Source organism: Parasteatoda tepidariorum, chromosome 10, assembly GCF_982258835.1.
Source record: "Parasteatoda tepidariorum strain Cologne lab strain chromosome 10, Ptep-v5.0, whole genome shotgun sequence".
In the NCBI taxonomy this organism is placed as follows: Eukaryota; Metazoa; Arthropoda; class Arachnida; order Araneae; family Theridiidae; genus Parasteatoda; species Parasteatoda tepidariorum.
The window spans coordinates 53424229-53445597 of NC_141764.1; the positions used below are offsets into that span (position 1 = coordinate 53424229).

At 27.4% G+C, this 21369-nt stretch overlaps 1 protein-coding gene, 1 long non-coding RNA gene and 1 other non-coding gene across 3 annotated transcripts in view; 2 read left to right on the forward strand and 1 right to left on the reverse strand.

The window, feature by feature from the left end:
• The window catches only part of LOC107451935 (uncharacterized), a 143439-nt gene extending 127712 nt beyond the window's left edge, over positions 1 to 15727 (forward strand). The window contains exons 50-56 of the mRNA XM_087153547.1: positions 166 to 327; positions 2829 to 2987; positions 5066 to 5365; positions 6502 to 6703; positions 8646 to 8851; positions 10490 to 10603; positions 13246 to 15727. Coding sequence (XP_087009673.1) covers positions 166 to 327; positions 2829 to 2987; positions 5066 to 5365; positions 6502 to 6703; positions 8646 to 8851; positions 10490 to 10603; positions 13246 to 13280 — 1178 coding nt within the window. The 3' untranslated portion in view covers positions 13281 to 15727. The remainder of the gene's footprint in view (positions 1 to 165; positions 328 to 2828; positions 2988 to 5065; positions 5366 to 6501; positions 6704 to 8645; positions 8852 to 10489; positions 10604 to 13245) is intronic.
• LOC107451939 (uncharacterized) lies at positions 177 to 18940 on the reverse strand. Its single transcript, XR_015429831.1, has 3 exons — positions 18806 to 18940; positions 2822 to 2983; positions 177 to 314 (listed from the first exon to the last, which is right to left on the reverse strand). It is a non-coding gene; the product is annotated as an uncharacterized LOC107451939 (long non-coding RNA).
• A 248-nt stretch (positions 18941 to 19188) lies between these two features.
• TRNAI-AAU (transfer RNA isoleucine (anticodon AAU)) lies at positions 19189 to 19262 on the forward strand. The gene has a single exon. It is a non-coding gene; the product is annotated as a tRNA-Ile (tRNA).
• The last annotated feature ends 2107 nt before the right edge of the window (positions 19263 to 21369 follow it).

Consider the following 21369-nt stretch of genomic DNA (forward strand, 5'->3'; position numbering starts at 1 on the left):
TTGTAAATTGGCTTTTATATGATAATTAAATTACTATGAAAAGATAACTATTTTATGTAGCTACATTATTCTCTTTACAAAATATGGTTTGCTTCAATTAAAACATAAAACAAAATACTCTCAACTATAAAAAAATCTTTAAATCTCTGAATATATCTTTTCTAGCACATTGTTCTGCTGGTAATTACTATGATGAACAAGTTGGAGCCTGTTTGCCTTGTGGTTATGGATTCTATCAACCTGCAGAAGGAACATTCAACTGTATACCTTGTGGTGCTGGCCTTACAACACGCCGTAACCAAGCAGTATCTAAACTAGAATGCAGAGGTAACTTTTTTCAGATAAGCTAACTGCTAAAAAAATCTTGTACAGTCGGACTCGTTTATAACGAGCACAAAGGGACCGTAACATTTACTCGTTAAATCCGAGTGCTCGTAATAAACGGGTACTTAAGACAGGCGTGCAACCAAAAGAGGGGGAGGGGACTTGGGAGGTCAAATGATTGAATTTACTCAAAATTTAATTAATACTTACTTACTTTAATTACATTAATTAATTTAATCGCGTTTTTTTTATTTCGCGAACATTTCTTATCATTTTGAAAAAAAGATAAGACAGAAAGACTAGAAAGATGAGAAAAAAAAATTGCAAGACAGAAAAATATTGCTCGCTAAAACCGGGTCTTGCTCGTTAAAAGCGACTTCTGTTCCATAGACTTAACATTGATCCAACCAAATATTCTCGTTTCCCTCGGTAAATCCGAGTTCTCGTTAAATCCGAGCTCGTTATAAACGAGTTCGACTGTATTGATTTAATTGCTAAAGATAGTTTAAGAAGTAAATTTAAATTAGAACTTCTCTTCGATTTTTTTAAAAAATGTTTTTCCATAATTTTTAAAAGGAATTTTAAAATGTTCATTAATATGTCTGCAATGGCATGCATCAAAAAGTCATATCTTTTCACATGAGTATGACCACAGTCCTGTAATCTTTATATTAAGTTCTACCAAGTTTTAAAATTATGCAGTTTAAATTGGTTTCATTTTTTTCTTTTCTAATGTAATGAAAAGTGTCTGTCCACTGTAGTAATAAATCATTTTAGTCTAAATTGATTAATAAAGTTTTAGTATTCGCAGACTTTCATAAAGACGTAGTATGTATAAAATGTCAATAATTGATAAAATTGCAGAGCACAGCAGAAGTCATTATAGAAAAAAAATAGAGAAAAATAGTGATTAAAATTTTTTGAAAAGTGATAAATCGTGACTTAATTAAAAACAATATTAATATCCTTTCAGCATCTTAACAAACTTAAAAATACACAAATAAAAGAGAAGAAATTGATTTAAAAACATTTATTGCTATAGAAATCAAATTAAATTTAAAGTAAGTGCTAATGAAAAATTTTTCAAATAAAATTACATAATAAATATTTTCTAATTTTTCCTAACTAAAAAATAATTTTTAACTCCATTTATTACAGCTTAAAGTATATTAAAATAGCAGTTAAAGTAAGCAAGAAAAATATTGTCGCTATCATGTAAAGTCAATACATATTTATTAATTGCACTCATTTTTTTTTTTTTTTTAATGAATTCCTAACAGAGAGGACTTTTTTTCAAGAGTATAAAAGCGATGTGTTTTTTAATATGACACGGAGAGCTAAATGAATGTTAAATAGCCGTTATTATTGCAAAAATTTAATCTATAAAAAATGTAAACAATGTAGTTTTAGAATGGGATTGAGGTGAAAAGAGTAAAGCAAAAACTGATCTCTAAAATACGAAATAATAATATTATAAAAATATCAAAATTGCAAAAATGCGTGGAAATGGCTGAAAAACGACTAATTACTGCTTTAAAAAATTACTTTAAAAAATTCACTATGATGTACAATAGAATCGTCACAAACAAAGTGCACTCAAAAAGTTTTTCTACCTTAACCCCTTGAGGATTTGCCTATAGAAACAAAAGTCCTTCTCAAGGTCCCCACCCTCTGAGTTGCTAGGGTCACAAAGGTCTCGTTTCATATGATACCCCGTGGGCTGTGAAAGAAAAATCGTGCCATCATAAAATATGATCATGATCCTAAAGGGATTGAATTTGAATTATGCACGTCTTAACATCGGATAAAAAGGATAATTTTCTTTTTTTTAAAAAAAGAGAGAGAGAAATAGTCGAAGAAAAAGTGGAATTACTAAAAAACTATCAAAAAGTGATTTTTTTTAACAAAACTTTTTTACATAAATCCGAAATTTATGTGTCATATACAACATCGCATTAAATAAAAATATAACATATTAATATCAAATGTAATGGATGAAATAGCCTTGAAGCGAATGAGTAAAAAAGTGTAGCTCAAAAGTAAAAAGGCATGCCGTAATAACAGCGTATTAAAAATATCAAAAATTAATAAACCATGGAGAAAGGGTGGAAAAATTATAAATAATAGCAAAAAGCTATTCTTCAATGATTAGAAATTATGCTAGACCCAAGAGCTATTTTAGAATGTTTAGCTTAAGCAAAAATAACCATGATATAATTAATTCAGTTATGAGTTTGTTGAAATTAAATAAGAATTTTGAAACATTTTAGTTAGAAGTATCTACTATTTTAGCTATATTATGGTTTTTAAATAATATTAAGTAATGTTAATATATTTTCAGATGATTTCACCGGTAAAGATTTTTTTAAAAAAATCAAAAAATCCGTTTTAAATATAATACAAAATCATGAATTTTGTCAACCCTGATTATAAGTAATTTAGACATGTCTATGTGCCAATATATTTTTTTCATTTTAAAAATAAAATACTTCATTACTCTGCAGAGGAATGCCTGTCAGGATATGAGTTAGATGAGAATGGGGAATGTGTTCCCTGCCAGAGAGGCTATTTCAGGTCTAGAGGTATGCCATCCTGCCAACAATGTGTTCCTGGAAAAACAACGCCTGAAGTTGCAGCCACCAGTGAACAAGAATGTTACCTAGGTAAATAAAAACAATGAATATGTTGAATCTTTGATGAAGTTTTTATGAGAAAGATGTACAATATCTTAAACATATTGAATAGTATCATCATACACTTATCAAAATTTCAGCTTAAATATTAATAAATTAGAAAAATATGTACTAAATATATTTTGACAAAATTCTTTTCCTTTTTCACGTGAAAAGTAGGAAGTTTCTCATTTAAAAAAAAATCATTTAAGACCTGGAGGTCTATATATATATGCAGTGAAACCTCTCAGGAGCGACCACTCTATGTTTCACAGTAAAATGGTCATTAATGGAAGTTTGCCGTTCTTGGTTACCTTCATTGACTTCAGAAGGTTATCGAAGGTATATGATTTATCGCAGGCAATTTTAATTTTGCCCAGTTTCATTTTCTTGGTGCGGAAATGCTACTTGTGTTGGCGTCATGAAAACCAGATCGATTGTTAAAATTTAGCACCAATAAAAATAACCTTTACTGATATAATGTGTAAAAACAAACTCACCAATTATGAATGATAGAATTGTTTTAATAAAATAAAAAATTATGTTCTTTGTTTAAGTTTGCTTTTAATTTTATATCATTAAAATTAGTTAGTTTTTAAAAAAAAAGATTTATTTTTTTGTTTTACTTAGTTTTGCTAAAATAACTCTTTTTTTTTTCTAATTTAAATTTCAACTCTAAAAATAAATCATTGATAGAATTGTCTTTAGTGCAACATGAAGTTGTCTTTCCATGGTCTCCAAAAAGAGCTCTCTAAATAAGAGCCACTCATAAATATTTTGAATACATTTGAATCAACTTATTTGTTTTGATATTTTTCCGCATTTGGTGCAGAGGTTTGCCTGGTCATTTGGAAAGGTTTGATGGTCTCTTCTAAACGTTTTTTTTTTCCATAGAAAAAAATTTGTGCTTCTCAAAAGTGGTTGTAAATAGGTGATTGCTATACAGAGGTGGTCTTTCCTGGAGGTTTCAATGTATATAAGGCGTCCAGAGATTTTCACTGCAATGAATTTCATTTCCAAAAACTTCTTCATTGGCCTGACAGCCCAGGATCGGTCCTTGCCTTCCACAGAGTTGAACTCCAGGCTCTTCTGCACTTGGCCAGAGACATCCAATTTGTGACTTTTAAAATATTTAAATCACTTTCGAGGCAGTCGAACCATCTAAGTCTAGGTCTCCCTCTTTTTCGAGTGCCTAATGGTCTGGCAGAGAAGATCTTTTTTGTAATGCGGTTATTATCCATTCTTGATAGGTGTCCTGCCCATTTGATTCTCTGAATTGCTATATATTTGACTACGTCAGGTTCTTTAAATAGTATGTAAAGTTCGGAGTTAGTTCTTCTCCAGATATTGTTACATTTAAGGCCACCAAATATGCTTCTTAAAATTTTTCTTTCAAAAACAGAAATAGTGTGCTTTACTTTTTCTGTCATTGTCCAAGTCTCAGCAGAGTAAGTAAGGGTCTTATCAAACTTTTGTATATCAGAATCTTTGTTTTTCTGCTGATGAAGTTAGATTTCAAATACTTTTTAAGACCGAAAAAACATCGATTAGCTGCTGTGACTCTACTACGGATCTCAGGCAGGATGTCGTTAAGACTATTGACTTCAGATCCCAAGTATTTAAAATTGTTCACAGTTTCAAATTTATAATCCCCAATTACAAAATAAGGGCTGGTTTTCGAAAAACTTAGAAAACTTTTTTTTTTGGAAACTTTTCAGATTTTGAAAAGAAAAGTGGCAGACTGAGGAGTTTTTTATTGAGAAAAAATTTATATGAATTCATAAGAAAAAGATCAAAACAGTAGCAAGAATATAAACTACTCAAAAGAGGGAACTGCAGATTTCACTGTTAATAAATTCTTTTCTTTTGCATTCTAGCTTAAAAATATACAATGAAATATTTTAACATGAAATGAATGTTTTAAATGTCATAATAAGGTTGGTACGAGGATTATAACACAGACTCTTACTGGTTTACATTTTTTATACCTATATTTTCTTTATTCCTTATATGAATAATAAAATAATTAAAATAAATTTAAGTTTAACAATGTATTTCATCTTTTTCAGCCATATGCAAACCAGGCATGTTTGTTGACCCATCTACCCAAGATTGTATTTTGTGTCCTAAGGGAACGTATCAAGATAAGGAAGATAGGATGTCAGATTGTATTAAATGTCCCCAAGATACAACAACAGAAGGAGCTGGGGCTACTTCTCTAGAAGATTGCTCTAATCCTTGTTTTGTGAATGGTAGAGAAAGGATTTGCCAATCAAATGCTGCATGTGTGTACCATGAAGAGATTGATAAATTTGCTTGTGAATGTTTGCCCGCATATGTCATGAAAAATTCAACTCAAGAATGCATTCGTAAGTTTCATAATGTAGCTTTATATGTTTGAATTGAATAATGAATTAACTATTTTGGGAGCATAATTTCAACCTTTCAATAGTCATGAAAAACTCAAGGAAAAAATGCTTTTGTAAGTTTAAGTTAAAATATGTTTTGATATGTTTAACTTGAATGTGAAATTAATAATTTTGGAAGCATTAAGTATATTTCCAACCTTTTGAAGGACTTCTGCTTAACTTAATTTTGTATTTAATTTGAAATTGTAGTTTTGGAATCGTCAATTATAAATAGTACTTATTAAGTTTTAAAATTAGTAAAAAAATATTGTAAATTATTTTTAAAGTCATCTTGCTTTTTTTTAAAGGGAAAAAAGTAGGTAAAAATAAACTTTTGCATTTGATGTAAACAACATTTTCTTACTCTGGCTGTCATGAAATCTATTTCTTTTAAATTAAAGGACAACTCTTTGTAACAATAATTTTCCTGCTATAACATAATATATACCATGAAACAATTAAAAATATATTTATTTAATATTTTATGAAGAAATTTAACATACAAGAGATACAAACTATTGCAGAACAAATCAAAAATATATAGTGCTGCAAAAACATAACAACGGGGGCAGTCATTTAAAGGTTATTAATGAAATTTTAATCTAAAACAATGTATTTTTCAAGTTATATATTTTTTTAAATGTCGCATTTAAATTATACCATGCGGGTACATGGCAATGATTGCAGCAAAAATGCAATTCAAACAGTGTACCATATTTTTCTTCTTTTTGTTTCCTACTTACAACTGTAAGCCTCATGCTATACTTTGTGGTGCATGAGGAGTTTTAAGTCGTTTTAATTAAAAAAAAAATATATAATAAATAAATAAAAAAAACAGTGTACCATAACAAGTGTTAACCATAGCATAGGTACTAGTTATAGTCCACTTAATATGATGGATTAAATACATCTTATGACACATTCAATCCAAAATTATGACCTTAGATACCTATAATTGAATTATTAATGAACATCTAGACTTATAGACTATTCAAACAATGAGATTTTTTACATAACTTAACATGACAGATTAAGAAATATTAAAAAGAAAATAAAACTGTAATAATGAAATTCTTGAATGAACATTATTTTTTCAGATGCATGTGAAAACTTCTGTGAAAATGGTGGCACTTGTGAGGTTAGTCCACACACATTCAAACCGAGATGTATGTGCCCTGCTAACTTTTATGGTGATAACTGCACTGAGAAATCAGAATTTGTGTATGTTGCTAGTGGTATTGCTGGAGCTGTCATAGTTATCATCATCTTAGTGCTTCTTGTTTGGATGATTTGTGTGAGGTAAAAAATTTTAAATATAAAATATTAAAAACATTAATTTTTTTTAATGATATATATTTTTTTATTAATGCATCATTATAAATACTTATCCTAAGTATTAAAGATGACCAGCAAACAAAGTTTAAAATAGTCTATTCTAGTGTAGTGATATAAATGTAGACAACGCCGCAAAAGAGACATATCTTTTGGAGATCCCTGTATCTCCTGCTAAATTGAGAAGCATTACACTTCAAAACTAATAAAATATTTGAAGCCCTAAAGCTACTTCGGAAAAAGGAAATCATCAACACTCGACCCTGGTTGAGCACCTATCTTTTAATGCCCATGGTGGAAGAACCACAGAATTTTGATCCTGGTCAGGAGACATGGACGAGCTGGTACCTCTCTCTCCAAACTTTTTCTCCACAACCAATGAGAAGACTTTCAGCCACGGCAGATTTAAACTTGCACCTATCGGCTTATGCACACCTGCTGTTTTATCAGCCACCAGAATCCAACTCACTACCCCAGCTCTTCAAAGAGTAAGAGCGTCGTCTTAACTGACTACACCGTCGACAAGGGATAGGTTTTTTTGCTGCTCAGTGAAGATCCTCCTAACATCTTGCTTTTCAAATAACTGGAAAAACTGTTGAAGTTTATTTTCTGATGACTCACAGGACCTTTGCACCATTTTGAACTTTCTGACTTTCTTCACTATATTTTTTGTAAGAGATGTTGATATAAATGACTGGCATCTGTCTAACTTACCAAGATGTCTGTAATTCATCTGTCTTCCAGACACCCATGGAGCTAGTACTTCTTAGCTTTATCTGATTAAAACACTTCTTATGCTTGAAAGAGTAAATGTTGAATGACATAATTAAAAAAGTTTTGTGATACTTAATAACATTGTAATTTAAGATTTATTCAAATTGACTTAAATCTACTAATTGGTGGTTTCATAAGGCAAAATAAAATAAATTACTAGTATATGAATTATATATTTTAGTGGAAAATTATGTAATAATTTCTCCTTTAAGAGAAACGAGAAATTATACTATCATTCTATAACAAGACCTGATAATAATTTAGTTGTATCCTTATTGTTTTGTTTACAATACTAGTCAAATCATCTAAGTTTCATCGCATATAAAAATATCACCCAACTATGGCCAAGTACATAGCCTCATTCTTTTAACAGGCATAGTAGGAATGTCACATAACTTAGACTCTAGTAGATGATGTGGGCGGCACCTGAGCTAGTAAACCTGTCTTCAAACCTTCACACCACAACCAATGAGAGAACTTTCAGTCACGACAGATTTAAAGTGCACCTTGTTGAGTGTTCACGCCGGTTGTTTTGTTTGGCGTTAGGATCAAACTCATGATCCACCAGCAATATGAGCGACGCCTTAACCGACTGTATCACCAAAAACACTGTCACATGTTAACATGGATGTTAAAATAATGTTTTGTTAGTTAGTTATTCTAAAATGGGAACATTAAAAATTAACTATTGACGAATTAAATGTTAAAGGGCAAAAATTGAGAAAATATTGTCTCTGATCCAAAGAACCAGTAACTAAAAGATATAACAAGTCTTTACACATTTTCTCTGATCATTTATATGTCTCTATTAGATTTTTTTATTTTATAAAAAAGTGGACAAAATGAATAAAAATTACAATGCAGAGAACGTGTAATGTTACAAGTATGAGGAAATATGTTTTATGACAAAAATGTAGAGTAAAATATGAACACAAAGGAACAAAACAGCATACCAACCCTTTACATTGATTGTTGAACCACTGATAATTATTTCAAGGGGTTTCGAGTCGAATTTGGGTAGTCTTGGACCAACGGACCACCGTTGCTTTTAAGCCCAGATGATTATTTCTTAGTCTGTTTCTAATACCTTTCTCTTCAAAAAAATTAATAAAATGTATTTTTTTCTTCTTTTTAGATCTACTCGTAAGAAGAAAATGCAAAAGATGCCAGAGCCTCATATGGACCTCACGGGCTCACAGACTAACTTCTTTTATGGTGCACCCGCTCCTTATGCTGAGAGCATTGCACCCTCTCATCACAGTACATATGCTCATTATTTCGAAGATGAAGATGACGAAGGATGGGAAATGCCAAACTTTTACAATGAAACCTACATGCAAGGTAAACGTGGCATTATTTACTAATTTTTAAAAATAAAATTACGTAGCTTTAGACAACTTTATTTTGCACTTCCATTCAAAGCTTTAGAATTTATTTATTTTTCTAATGCTTGAAGCTGAGGTTTGTTTAATTTGATAAAACTTCATTGGCAAACAGTTTTTACAGTCTAACTTGCCTGATAATTTTTTTTAAAAAGGAGTAGGAAAAAGTTTTTACTGCCTATGCATTGCAGTTTGATAACACTATTTTTGTAAAATTATATTATTTCAACATGCAAATAATATGCACTGTTTTGAAAAATGTTTATATGAATGATACATTTTTACTCTACATTTAGAGATGAGGTTTTTTTCGCGTTTGTTTTTTTTTTTTTTTTAATTTTAATAAAAGAAAGATTCTGCCTTTTCAGAGAAAGTTGCGACTGTTTTAAATTTTCGAAAAAATATTTATTATTTCAAAATATTCATTCCTACCTATATAAACGCTATTTAAATTACATTCACATGATTTCGGACTACACATTGCGATTTATATTTATGAGATTTAAAATTACGTATCGTAATTCTTATTCACATAATTTATAAATTTTACATTGAGATTTTTTTTCGCACAACTTAAAAAAAATAATTGTGCATCTATATTTTTTTAAGATAACTTTTTAATATTCTACAGATATGCTTCCTTCATGCAGTTTTATCTTTCTTAAATTTAGGTTATTTTTTCAATTATTTAAAATGTGTTTGACACATAACATTTCTGGATTTTTACCTTCACCTTCTAATTCATTCTGTAACATTAGACTTTTATTCATTTGATAAAATATGGTATAAACAAATTTTGAGATATATATATTGCTTTGAAACTATTCATTACAATCAATTTTTAGATTAAAGATTGAAGAGCCAAACTTTTAAGAATCTAAACTGCTTGTAAGATAAATTAACTTTACTCACTATTAATTTTATATAAATGAAAAGTTTTCATTAAACAGTTTTAGCATCATTTTGCATTTTATGAACATTTATGCAATTAAAGCATGAAAATTTTTGTTTTAATAAAAATGATGTTGTGAGTGAAAGCCATAAAAAAATTTGCTGTTTCTTTCTCTCATTCTTTAAAACTGTTTTTTCTGATGTTATTAAGTTGGATTGCAGCCTTCACATTTTCGATAAGAAATATGTTGACTTGGTTGTCAACTTAGAATTTTGCATGCGAAATTTGAATTAGTAACTCAAAACATGCTGTTTACAAATTAGTAACCCAAAATTTTTCTTTGCATAATCGGATTTCATTAAAACATAAAAGATTAAAGTTGAAATTTATAGAACTATGCGAAACACATTGTAATATCAGAATTTATCATATTGTCTATTATTTGTGTTAATCACAAACTGTCTTGAAAAAAATACATTTTACTTTTTTGTCTAAAAATAAATAATAAAAAATAACTTGTTAAAATAAATTAATTTCCGAAATCTGAATATTTGCTACTTTTCAAAATGCAACTTAACATTTAGAGTGATGCCTTTAAGATTTTTTAACATTTCATTTGTTCACAGCTATTAGTTACTAAGTTGGAAATCCATTATTTAAAATCACTTGTATCATTTCTCTTATCTATTGTTCGTTTCTTCACAGATGGTTTTCATGGGAAAACTAATACATTAGGTCACAGTAATGCCAGTATTTATGGTACCAAAGAAGATTTATATGATAGATTACGTAGACATCAGTATCAAGGAAAGAAAGGAGGTACTAAAACTGTTTCTTTTTTTTAACTTGTTTACAATTTACTGTAATTCAGCTACTATTATTTTTATTATAACTATTGAGGTATAATTTTTATGGACAACCAAGGAAGCTGAAATGGATATTATAATATTTAAGAAAATGAAACACAGAAAGAACTACACCGAGAAAAATCTTAAAATAATAGGCAGTTATAAAAATTTGAATTTAGATAAAAAAAATTAAAATACTGGGATTGTGTAATGTTTACAATTAGGATGAAACATACCATTTTGTAAATATAACTGATCAAAACAGAAATTAAAAAACAAAAACAGCATGCTAACATTTATATAGATTGCTGGTCCAAGACTGGCTTTTTTTTTTTTTTTTTTTTTTTTGTTACTTTATACACTAAGTCAAACTCTAACTTATAAAATAAAAATTTCAATAGAGATAAATTTATCAACAACAATGGATAAATAATCATAATTTAAAGCAAAAAAAAAAAAAAACTGGAAATAATTCACCAAAAAAAGCAGCAGAATATTCATTTATGCGCATTGTGAGTATTACTGTCAGGGATGTGATTCTTCCGCGGATTTCCGCTTTTTGTCAGATTTTTCCCGCTAATTTCCGCGTACATTTTTTTTTTTGAACAAGTTAAAATATTTTATGAGGAATTTAATTTTCCGCGAAGCGAAAGTATTGAAGTCCTCATTCCTCCCTCTGAAGTTTCTCTAAAAATCATTTCTTTGGGATAAAACTGGTTGGCCTTTATACAGGGGTGAGATTTTTCGTTTTTGCCTCTCGAATTTCATCCTTTTTATCAAAAACTCCGATTCTCTATAAGTTTTGTTTTCTTTAAATAAATATCCCCCCCCCCTTTTTTTTTTTTTTTTTTTGAAAATTCAGTCTTTGAAATAAAATAATTATATTTATTTACGATTTTCAAAGATAAACAGATTGTTTTAGCTATTTTCTCCGCCTTTACACACAGAAAATAAGATTTTTCGTATTTTTATTATTCCGCTGGATAGCTCGTATTTTTGCAATTCAGACGTCGTGACCTGTTGTCTGGCGTAAAAGCAAACGAAAAAAAAAATATATATATAGACGTGGATTTGCGGTGAAAATATTTATTTGCTCATTCAATTAATCTTGAAAATTTCTATTTATTAGGTCTAAACAAAAACAATACAAACAAGCCCTTTAGAAATCCCTAGTTCAGACTCTGCAAATATCTCGATTGTTATTCACGCGATTTTAATATCAATCATCGATTTTCGTATTTACCTGATTTAAAAGTTGCGCATTGCGATTCTTATTTACGCTATTTAAACATCGTGCATTATGATTCTTATTTACGAGATTTAAAAATCCAATATCGCGTTTTGTATTTATGCATTTTTAAAATCGCGATTTTATTATCAAACATCGATTTTCGTATTTACCGGATCTGAAAGTTGAACGTTGCGATTCTTATTCAGCCGATTTAAATATCGCACATTGCAATTCTTATTTACGAGATTTAAAAATCCAATATAGCGATTTGTATTTACGCGCTTTTAAAACCCTATGCAGCGATTCGTATTCACGCGAGCTTAAAGTTCAATGTCGTGATCGTGATTCGCTATTGCGGTTGTAATATCAAACGTCGATTTTCGTAATTATACTTGCTTTAAAAATCAGACATTGTGATTTGTATTCATGCGATTTAAAAATTATGCACCGTGATTCGTATTTACGTGATCTAAAAATTACGCATCATGATTTGTATTTTCGCATTTTTTAAAATTCGATATAGAGTTTCATATTCACGTGATTTAAAAGCCTCATATCGGGATTCATATTCATACAATTTTAAAATTATTCGTCGGGATTTATAATCACATGGCTTACAAGTTTAAAAATCGCACTTTTTTCGTCAAATTTTTCTATATATATATATATATATATATATATATATATATATATATATATATATATATATATATATATATATATATATATATATATATATTCTTTCATTCTTGGATTTCCTCTTTTTTACTTTCTGACTACTCTCATCCCTGTGATTACTGTTTGTTTGAAAACTCAGCTACTAATTTGGAAGAATGTGTCATTAACCATTTATTGCTACAAATCTAATGATCTTTACAAGTTTCTTTCACTTGAAATGTATTTCATAAAATATTTGAACTTAACTATATTATTGTAAGAAAAAATAAAGTTTTGGTATATTGTAACCATTAAATGAAATATTTATATTCATTCTCAAAATTAACAATCTGTCTAATTAAGAATTAATGAATATATCATATAAAAATACAATCTTATGTACAGTTTTATTATTTGAAGATACAGTAATAAAAGTAGCCGAATCCTAAAAAATCAATAAGGAGCTAATCTTGGAATAATTTTTAGACATACATTATATTAATACCTTTTAAACCTAATTTTTGTATAATTGACTCTTCATTAGAATAATCTATATCATCTTCTTTTCATCAAATGTTAAAGTAATAAGATTTTTACAAAAGAAAATTTTGTTTTATTAGCTTGGGGACTTATCCATTGTTCTTCCTACTAATCAAAACATGATTTTATAAATTTTCCAGATATTTCTTTTTACATTTTATTTACTTAATAATTGTTTCTTTCAGATTCAGCAAGTGAAAGTGAAGAGCACCCTCATTGAATTATCAACTGGTGCTGATTGATATATAGGATAAATATTTTTGTTACGAAGCATGAAAAAGCTGAACTATTTACAGCATAACCGAAAAGTTTCAATTATAGAATACAAAATGCATCTTCTTAAATTGAAACCTTCATAAATGTTGTTTGAACTATATAACATGGACTATTTTTTTGCTTTATTTAAGTAAATGTGCTCAGTCCAAAAACAAGTGACTATTGAATATCATTCAATTCTAAGGACATATGTTTATAAAAAAAGATGTTGGCTTACTTAATCTGAACAAATATTGCTTTCTTTGATGCCACATGGACTTTTCAACCGCTTTTTTTTTATATCATTTTAAATTATCTTAGTTGTATGAGCTATTGTTTCAAGAAGGATGTGAAATATATTTATTGATTTTTTTTTCATGTTTATTTATTCACATTTTTTAAAAATGATTTACAGTAAGTAGCGATTACAAATTTTAATGTATGAAAAATAATACTACGTAATTAAAATTTATGTTGTTAATTGTTAATATGTACCTATGAAATTTGCAAGTTTTTGTGAAATTGATCTCCTTGAAAACAAATTTAATATATTTGAAGAAAAAAATACTTTTTTGAAGTAACATAATTCATGTAATTTGTCAATGAAGAAATAGTTAATGCTTATATCAGTTTTTCACTTGTTGTAAACTTATTGTTGATAGTATCTTTTTACAGAAACTAGTATTATCTTTTTCAAAAACAAATTACTATATAACCCCTTAATGGCCACATTTTTTGCAAGAAACCAACAATTATTATTTTTTTATTGCAGAAAACATATTTCAAATCTTGGTTTGGTAAAAAAAAATTCAAAATTTTAATTAAGGCAGTATTTTATTTATGAATTAACAAATATTATAAATTATAATCCTGTGTAAATGTTAACTATCAATAAAACAATTTCATTTTTAACTTTCATATTGTTATTTTCAATTTATGATTATATCCAGTGTTCAAATTACCTCCAGTGTGCACAGTTTGCCTTGTTTAGAGCATTTGATTTAACTCTTGCAAATTTTAAGGGGTTACAGAAATGTTTAGCATTTTACTATTTGACGTCATCAAAACATATTTAATGTTAAGAAAGCTTATTCTTTAATACAAACTTCAAACATTCGAATTTCATTCCTAATACATAATTTTGTACTTTATTTTACTTGTAACAATAGCTAGATCATTTAATTTATTGTTAAATTAAATTTAAAATCCATGCATTTCAGCAATTATTTTTTATTTGTAATTATTCAATGTGACTTAAGTCATGTTATTGCTCATCCCAGCTCAAGATTGGAAATATATAATTTGGTCTTTAGAATATATATTTTTTAAAATTATTTATCATTTTAATTTTCTTGCGTAGTTTAAATTTTTCTGTTATTTTAAACAGATTGATATTGTGTATTTATTTTGTAAATAAGAAATAAAATGTGTTATATTTTTGTAGGTATTTGCAAGTTGTGAAATGTGAATTCTTTCACTAGTCAAGTGAATTTAGATGTTCTCCCTTAATTAACAGATTTGTTTCTAACTTAACGAATGTTGTTTCAGCAATTGCTAATTTAACAAATGTTAATTATATTTAAAACTTCTTACATACTTTGTGAAAGTAATTCATATTCAATAATTCAGTTTCATCCATTTGTGTATACTGCCAAGATATGGTTGTGTTATCAATGCCATTTTTAAAATAATCATATATATGTGTACATGGGAAAGTGTTTTGTTTGGTGTTTCTCTCTTTGTTGCTACTTAATTTTTAGTTTTCTTTGTTCTGCCAAATATATTATTTCGAAGTTAATATAAACTAAATATAATTTTAATTTAAAGATCATTCTTATTGAGTTGCTTTATATGAGTATATAAAGCATTTCTTAAATGTAGTATCACAATATTTTTATTAATAATGTCTTAACATAAGTTATTTTAATCGCTAGTTTTCAGTATATAAACGAAATATTTTTTTAAAAATTTGAAACTAAATGCACAAATTAATGGTATTTGTTATTTTAAAATATTAATGCAAATATTTTTATACAAGTTGAAATTAATTTTAATTCTGCGTTCTAGAAATTTCTAAATTATTCAGAAAAATAAACCAAACTTACTATATGGGGTTTAAAAAAGGATATACACATATTACTTGAACTGTATTTTAAAGTATTTACAACTAAAAAGTTTTAACAAACAATTTTCTATGTGATTTTAAAAAGACTTTAATCTAAAGGATATTCCAAGCGTTATGTTTTGTAAATAAAACAAGCATTTGATATTTCTACTGTTTTATTTGTATAAAATACACATGTGAGTTTTGAAAGAAATATTTTTCATTTCCTTTTCAAAGGTGTATTTTGTATGATCTACTGTTGTTTTGTTTTTACTGTTTTTTTTATATAAATAAAATCATTTTATGTATTTTAGTTACTTTCTTGCTGCAAATTTTTTGATTATTTTTTTTCTTTTAATGTGTTTATAGTCTTAAATACATATTAAACATTTTTATTGCAGATCAGTTATGAACATTTATTTATTTGTTTACTTTTTAAAAAAAAGTTTTGATGGTTCACTGGTTATAGCACTGAAGTACTATTGTGAAAAACTGAGGTTATTTGGGTTTAAAACAGACAAAAAACTTAAATATTTCAAAAATTATTAAATGTTTTTTTTAAAAATTGCTAATTTGGTGACTTTTAGCTATTGAGATAAATATTATCAAAATCACTGCCTTATTCCCATTTTTTTTTTTTTTTTTTTTTTTTTTTTAGAATTTTTATGAGTCCAGATAATTTAGCATTGGAGTAGGTTTTTAAATATTAAAAAATTAGACCTCAAATGCTTTTCATTTTCAGTAAACTGTGGCTTTTCTTAATATTGACGTTTTACTCTTTTCAGAATAAGCATATAGACTGCTGGCTATAGATAGGCTAAACTTGATCTAACCGTCATGAGTTGCAGACTCACAACAGTAATAAAAATAGCATATTATTAAAAAAAAGCACCATTTCATATGACGACGGAGCTTTCGGAGGGCTGTTGCAGGAATGCTTTACTTTTTTTAAGTCTCAAAAACTGCGTAAATCTGTACAGTTAATTGTTTATCAAGTACAGTTAATTCATTAGTGATATACAAGCAGAGCCAGTCTATCAAAAGTGAAGCTAAGGCAAATTTTTTGTGGGGTCTACTACATATATACCAACTAAAGGTTTAAAAAAACTTCTAATTTAGAGTTTTATATAGTTTGTAGCAACTTTTTGTTTTGGAATTGTACGTTATAACAAATTTAAATTACTGCAGTTTAATATTCTATTTTTTTTCTTTTCTTATATAAATAGATTAATTAACAACAAAATCTATAATAAAAAGAACAATTATTACGTGTATGTGTCTCTCATTTAGTTGAAGAACTGTTTGTGTTTGAGCCCTGAAATTTAATAAAACGTAGAAAATCCTAACCATTATTTTGTTTTTTTAAAATATATAAATTATTATAATTTTATTTAATGTTAATTGTAACAAAATGAATGAATAATTGAATTTGAAAAATAATTAATTGGATTTAAAAAATAATTAACTGTACTTGAAAATATATTTTCGCTTAAGAATATAGTATGAGGGACACAATAAGAAGTAATGAATGAGAAGTCATTTCACTTATTAACAATCTATAACAATAACCTTATATAGTATAACAGTTCAAACTGCAAATTTTTTTTACTCGTAAAACATATATACATATTTTTAAAAATTTTGACGTATACTTCGATTTATATATGGCAACATCTGATCATTTTCTCATATTTCTTTTATTATTAAACCATATTTTTTCTTATTATTAAGTCAAATGAGGGTAATTCCGCATTGTGTGCTGAGCCAAATACAATTGCAAAGTCGCCAAATGGATTTAATTTTAAACTTACGGATTTTTTTTAAAAAAAACATATAGAGTGAGTAGACAGGTTTGCTGGGACCCCAGGCAAATCTCTGGTCACAGGCCTATAACTCCTTCTATGCAATTCATTTTGAATTATTTTATTATAAAGGAATGAAGGTTATGAAAAATTATGCCTGGGGTGAATTTCCATTAAGTGAGTAAGGCACTGTTTAAAAAAAACATGCATATAAAAGATGAGGAAATAATTCAACAATACTTTTAAGCTTTATAATTCTATGCATGACTCATCCTCCAAACTTTTGGAAATATTTAATACAGACAAGACAACAACAATTCTAATCATTGTAAATAAAAGAAGTGTGATTAAAAGTTATTTTTAAAAAAAATAATGAAGTAAATTTTTGTTTTAAAGTTTTAATTTCTGGATTGATCATGGAAATCAGGGTGAATCTTCAGAGTTGAATTTTTCTATCATTAATGAAATTTTATTTCAATCAATTGGTTTTCTTAACAGTGCATTAATTTAAACCGGAAGAGTACATTCTCTTTTAAACAATTTTTTTTTTTTTTTTAAAAAACAGAGTTTATGTAAATTCTAGTAAAATTTTAAATAAATTGCTGATAAAAATAGATATTGAAATAACTTCTTCAATTTATTTAAATTTTAAGAAAGACTAACCTAAAGCTACCACAATAGAAAAGAACTCGTACAAAAGATAAAGTGCTCAAGAAATACATATTAATCACCTGAGAGCTTTTAATGAAATATGAGCTAGCTAAGGTTTTAAGAAACTTTTTAAAGATCTTAAGAAATTTCATCTTTTAATTCGAAAGACAACTTGAAACTGAAAAAGAAAAGAAATTATAACTTCAATGGTAAATAAGTATAATGAATTTTGACTAATATGTAATTTTGTATAATGAATTTGAACACACTATTGTTAAAAAATGTGGATTTTTTTCTTCTTTCCAACACAAACACTAGATTAGCACTAAAATTAGCACTTAGTCTTTTTTAAAATCATGTTCAAATGTTATGTGCATTAATAACTTTAAACGCGTGAGCTGTTTATCGAAACATATCATCACATTTTAAAAGAAATAATAATAAAAATTATTATTGCTAAATAAAAATAATTGAATCATACGGAAATCTCCCCTAAATCACAACAATGTGGAAAAAATAATATTAATATTGAAAACTAAATTATAGATAACAAAAATGTATATAGTAGCACAACAATTTGTACTTTAAAAGCTATTTAAATAACCATATTATTTAAATAATATTCGATATAAAATATATTAAATTGCTTACATTCCATTAAAAGTAACCAATAGCATAGTGCGACGCAAATAAAGTAACTACCTACCATTAACAAATATATATAATCCAATTGCTATTGAAATACTAAAATGAAAGAGTTTTGGTAGCTGATTACGAGAAAATGTAAACAAAGATTTTCTACATCCTTGTCACATTATCCAGTAATTTACTACGTCCCATAATGTTTCTTATTCTAACGAAATATAAAATATATCAGTGGCTTTGAATTATTAAACAACAAAAACAAAGAATAATAAATTTTTATTTATTTACCTTTTGTAAGAAAGGACAGATTCTTCTCTTTTTAAGTTAGTAAGTAGCGGGCGAATAATAGCGCATGCGCTGAAAGAAAAAAAATATTAAGATCATATTTGGGAATGGGAATCCTAGGAGTTTGCGTTCTGACAGCTTTGTGACGTTTGGGAGACTATTAGTAATTGTCCTTGTAATGTTTTTTACTTTTTCTTTTAGTTTATCAGAAGTTGCCAAGATTTGGCGATCATTCTGTAACTGATCACGTCTCCCGTGTCTTTATTTATTTACTTTTATTCTCTAAGTGTTTACAAAAAGGGGATGATTAATTAAATATTATACGATTTAAACTTCATTTGTTGGTGAGGTTTGCTTAAATAATCTTATTACGAAAAGTGAAACAAGGCCCATTAGCTCAGTTGGTTAGAGCGTCGTGCTAATAACGCGAAGGTCGTGGGTTCGATCCCCCCATGGGCCAGTGATAAACTTTTACGTTTCCTATTAATTATTAACTATATAAATAATTTATATGCAATTAATATGTCAAATATAAGAAAATTTATCTTTTTGTGTTATTTGGAATTTCCCATCACAGTATTTTATTAATTTTAATTCAATTGCATACCTTATATTGCGAAAAAATGAATGGTATCCAGTTTTCATATTATGCGTAAATAAATATTTAGATTTGCGAGTGTCTAACTTTTCAAAAATAAATCGAACATTTACAAGGATGGTTAAAAAAAAAAAAAAGGCGAAGCTTTTAAATTCACTCACCAGATAGAATTGCTAACTACATAAAATTCATTTACAGAAGTTCAGGAATAGAATTAACGAGTTAGAAAATTCCGATTTTAAACATTATAATCTTGCTAAATTTATCATTAAAAAAAAAAGAAAAGAAAAAAATAATAAATTTTGAAAACATTTTAAAATTATCATAATTCAAAGATTTTTCATTAAATTTAATCAATTAAATAATCAATTTATCAATATTTCCTTTCTCAAATAATTTTTTATTATTTTGTAAATAAATGAAAGATCATTTTTTTGAAAAAAAAAGATTGAAATTGTCAGTGAATCTGGCGAATTCAATTGCAAATTTATTATCTAATATCGCATATAACAGTAAACATCTAGCCTCATATAGTATAAAGTATTCTGATATCCATCTAAAACAAAATAGTTAATTAAAAACTATTTATTGCTTTGAATTCAATAAACTTTTGTTTTAGAATTGCAAGTTACCCCATTAGCATTATAAGTCCATCTTAAAGTATGTTTTATGTATCTGAGTGAATACAAGCTAGACTCTTAGTGATCTAATTCCGTTTTATGTTATTAGGTTGATTTTATTTGTTAACTTTTTGGTTATTAATTATCTCAGTGAATTATGGATCTGAGTGAACACAATCAAGTTAATTATCGAACTAAGTAGAATCTTTGTGATCGCAATAATCTTTGACTTAGAGAGAATCTTTATGGCATGGGCAAGAATCTAAAAATAGTCGCTTTAGTTGCTTCAAATATAAAGAATAGTTGCCAATAAAATAGTTTCTCTTCCATAACATATTTTTACAATATATTTACTGTAATGATATAAAATAATCTAAATAAATATATTTTTTAGACATTTACACTTTAGAAATTACATACAATAATAAGTTATTTTGAAATAAACGGAAATACTCATAAAAAAAACGAGGTTATATAACCTCGTTTTTTTCATATATAATATGATCATCATATATATGATTTAAAAATGTATTATATGATGCTGTGCTACAAATAATAATAAATAAAATGTGCTACATTTTTTTAAAAATGCACATTAACTCTATACTGGTATTTGACAAATTATATTTAAATTTTCCAATTCAGAAATAATAATTAGATAATGAATTAGAATTTAGAATTCAGCCAAGAATTATGAACAGCACTGGGTTGAATGAAAAATAGTTGAACTAAATAAAGACTAATGAACATTACAAAACTTCATTTTTAATTTTCTTTCCTGAATATTCATTTTTTGCTCAAGAGTCGCAGGTATTTTTTAGCAGTTAACTATTTGATTTTTTCTTTTTCATTTTCACTTATATCACTTAAACATTTTTTTTTTTTTTGCAATTATTTCCAATGAGCTGCACAATTGGTCTTGCCGATGAGCAGACCTAGTGCGTTCTCCAGAGATGGTATCCACTCTTTCAGGACCACCACAGTGGGTGAGATACCGTTGGTCATGTTAATTTGGACGTCTAGTTTCTGCCACACTAGATGGCAGCACCGAGACTCTATTTGGATGCTAAAGTGCACTAGGAATTTAATTTTGTCACTTAAACAAAACTTCATTTATATCTGCTATATGCTGCTCGACCAATTCCTTCCTTTTTTCTTTTTAAGATATACATTTTTCATTAGTCTTCAACAGATTCTTTCTTGCCTTTCTTCAAATCAATGAAGTGTTTGGAAACTGTTGTCATGTGAATATTACATGAATTTATACGAATATTACATGAAATTTGAATACTTCACTAAGACCAATTTTTATTATTTGATTTTTAAAAATGCAAAAAATGTGCCTTAGT